The sequence below is a fragment of the Papaver somniferum genome, chromosome 7 (assembly GCF_003573695.1).
Source record: "Papaver somniferum cultivar HN1 chromosome 7, ASM357369v1, whole genome shotgun sequence".
Taxonomy (NCBI): Eukaryota; Viridiplantae; Streptophyta; class Magnoliopsida; order Ranunculales; family Papaveraceae; genus Papaver; species Papaver somniferum.
The window spans coordinates 129,068,224-129,070,055 of NC_039364.1; the positions used below are offsets into that span (position 1 = coordinate 129,068,224).

Consider the following 1,832-nt stretch of genomic DNA (forward strand, 5'->3'; position numbering starts at 1 on the left):
CGAGTTTATCTCGTTAATATAATTCTCGAAATATGAGTTTAAAACTTAGAATACTTCATTATCTACTTGAAAACTTTAGTATAAACAAATCATTTGTTGGAAACTGAATATTAAGTCAAGATGATCATGTGAAAATTACGTTGAACATGTTACATGATTTGTGTGAGACAATCATTTGATGTTAACTTGGGATGTTTCGTATTGATCAAATAATCACTTGAAAATTACTTGAAGCTAGTGGTATGTGTAAGATTACCATTGTTCTTCTAAGGATGTTTCAAATCGATTATCGAGAGTTTTAGAACTACTACCAAAGTCTGGATATAGCGTAATATGCGTACCCAGTATGCGACTGTGAAATACTAGTTGGGTCCGAAAATCTTGTTTGCGAACGAGTTTATCTGTATGGGTATGAAACTGTAGTTTGCGAACGGAAAAACTAGGTAAGGTTCGGAACAGTAGTTCGCGAACTCAGTGGTTAGGTTCTAAAATCGGCAAGCATGAAAACTTTTTCACATACTCTATATGCAAGCTAAATTGTCTATACTCATGAACTCAGGTTCGTTTGCGAACTAAAGTCCCTAAATTTTCAATGCCTTTAAGGTATGCGAACTTTGTTTGCAATCCGTGATATTACGTTCATGAATTGGTTCTTGTATACATACTTTTTACACATACAAACCAAGCCGAATATATTTAAAATACTTCACATATATTTCCATGAAATGTTGAGCATTTGAAAAACTCTCTTAGAACACATTTAGATACATTTGATCATCTATCAAATTGGTTGATTATCAGATTGAATCTAGAAGTGATTGATGGAAATAGCTGAGTTAAAAGTGTCCATATGGCTAACTTCGGTTAACTGTTATTGAGCCAACTCATAATACACATTTAGGTATGGTTCATCCATATCTGAATATAAGTATCTTTCATTTGTGTCTATCAAGCTAAACCATTTAACGGTGGAGAGTGATTGCTTATTTTCTAAGCTAACTTATCTTGAATCTTAAGTCAGGTTTTCATCTAACGGTTTGATTGCCTTGATAATAAGATATATTAGCTTTGATTGTAAGGGAATCAGAACTATGATCAGGAAATTATTGAAAAATTTCAATTAGGACTCAGATATTCCAGGTTTCAGTTAGGAGTCAGATATTAAGACATGCTATTGGTCTCCACCTGAACAAGTCTTTGTGATGTTCTGTTGTGATGGATCATCATTTGGTAATCCTGGCTCTGCTGGATTTGGTGTTGTTATAAGGGATTCAAATTGTCAGGTGTTGGGTGCCATGTCTGGAGGTATTGGAGTTGCTACTAATTATCTGGCAGAATATTATGGAATCATGTGTGCAGTGGAGCTGGATGTGCAATGGGGTATGCTGAAGATAATTATAGTTTCAGATTCCAAATATGTTCTTACTGAATTTGCTAAGGGGAGAGTTCCATGGTTTATGAAAGGGAGATGGAAGATTGCTACAAGGAAGCTAAACCAAATAAAATATCAACATGGTGACGGAGAAGCCAATTTTTCTGCTGATTGTATGGCAAAGAAAGGAGTAGCATTAGCAGCTGGTGTTAGGCAAATTTATATAGGGAGACCTTAGTGCTTACCAAGAGTAGAAATGCCAAATGTTGAATATTATAGGTTTGGTTGATTTGAGTGATTTAGTGTGAGTTGGGCCTGAGTGTATGGGCCTGTTTTTTTGCTGTTAAAGTTGGTATTCTTTGTATTTGGGCTGTATCATTTTTGCTTATTCAATGAAATTTTATGTGATTCAAAAAAAAAAAAAACACTTTGATTGTAAGCAACCCACATTTGGAAGACT

The 1,832-nt window shown here is 34.6% G+C and overlaps 1 protein-coding gene across 1 annotated transcript; it reads left to right on the forward strand.

The window, feature by feature from the left end:
• Positions 1-1,202: 1,202 nt before the first annotated feature.
• On the forward strand, positions 1,203-1,610 carry LOC113295215 (uncharacterized protein Mb2253c-like). The gene has a single exon (XM_026543562.1). It carries the CDS (start codon positions 1,203-1,205, stop codon positions 1,608-1,610), a length of 408 nt encoding a protein of 135 aa, XP_026399347.1.
• The last annotated feature ends 222 nt before the right edge of the window (positions 1,611-1,832 follow it).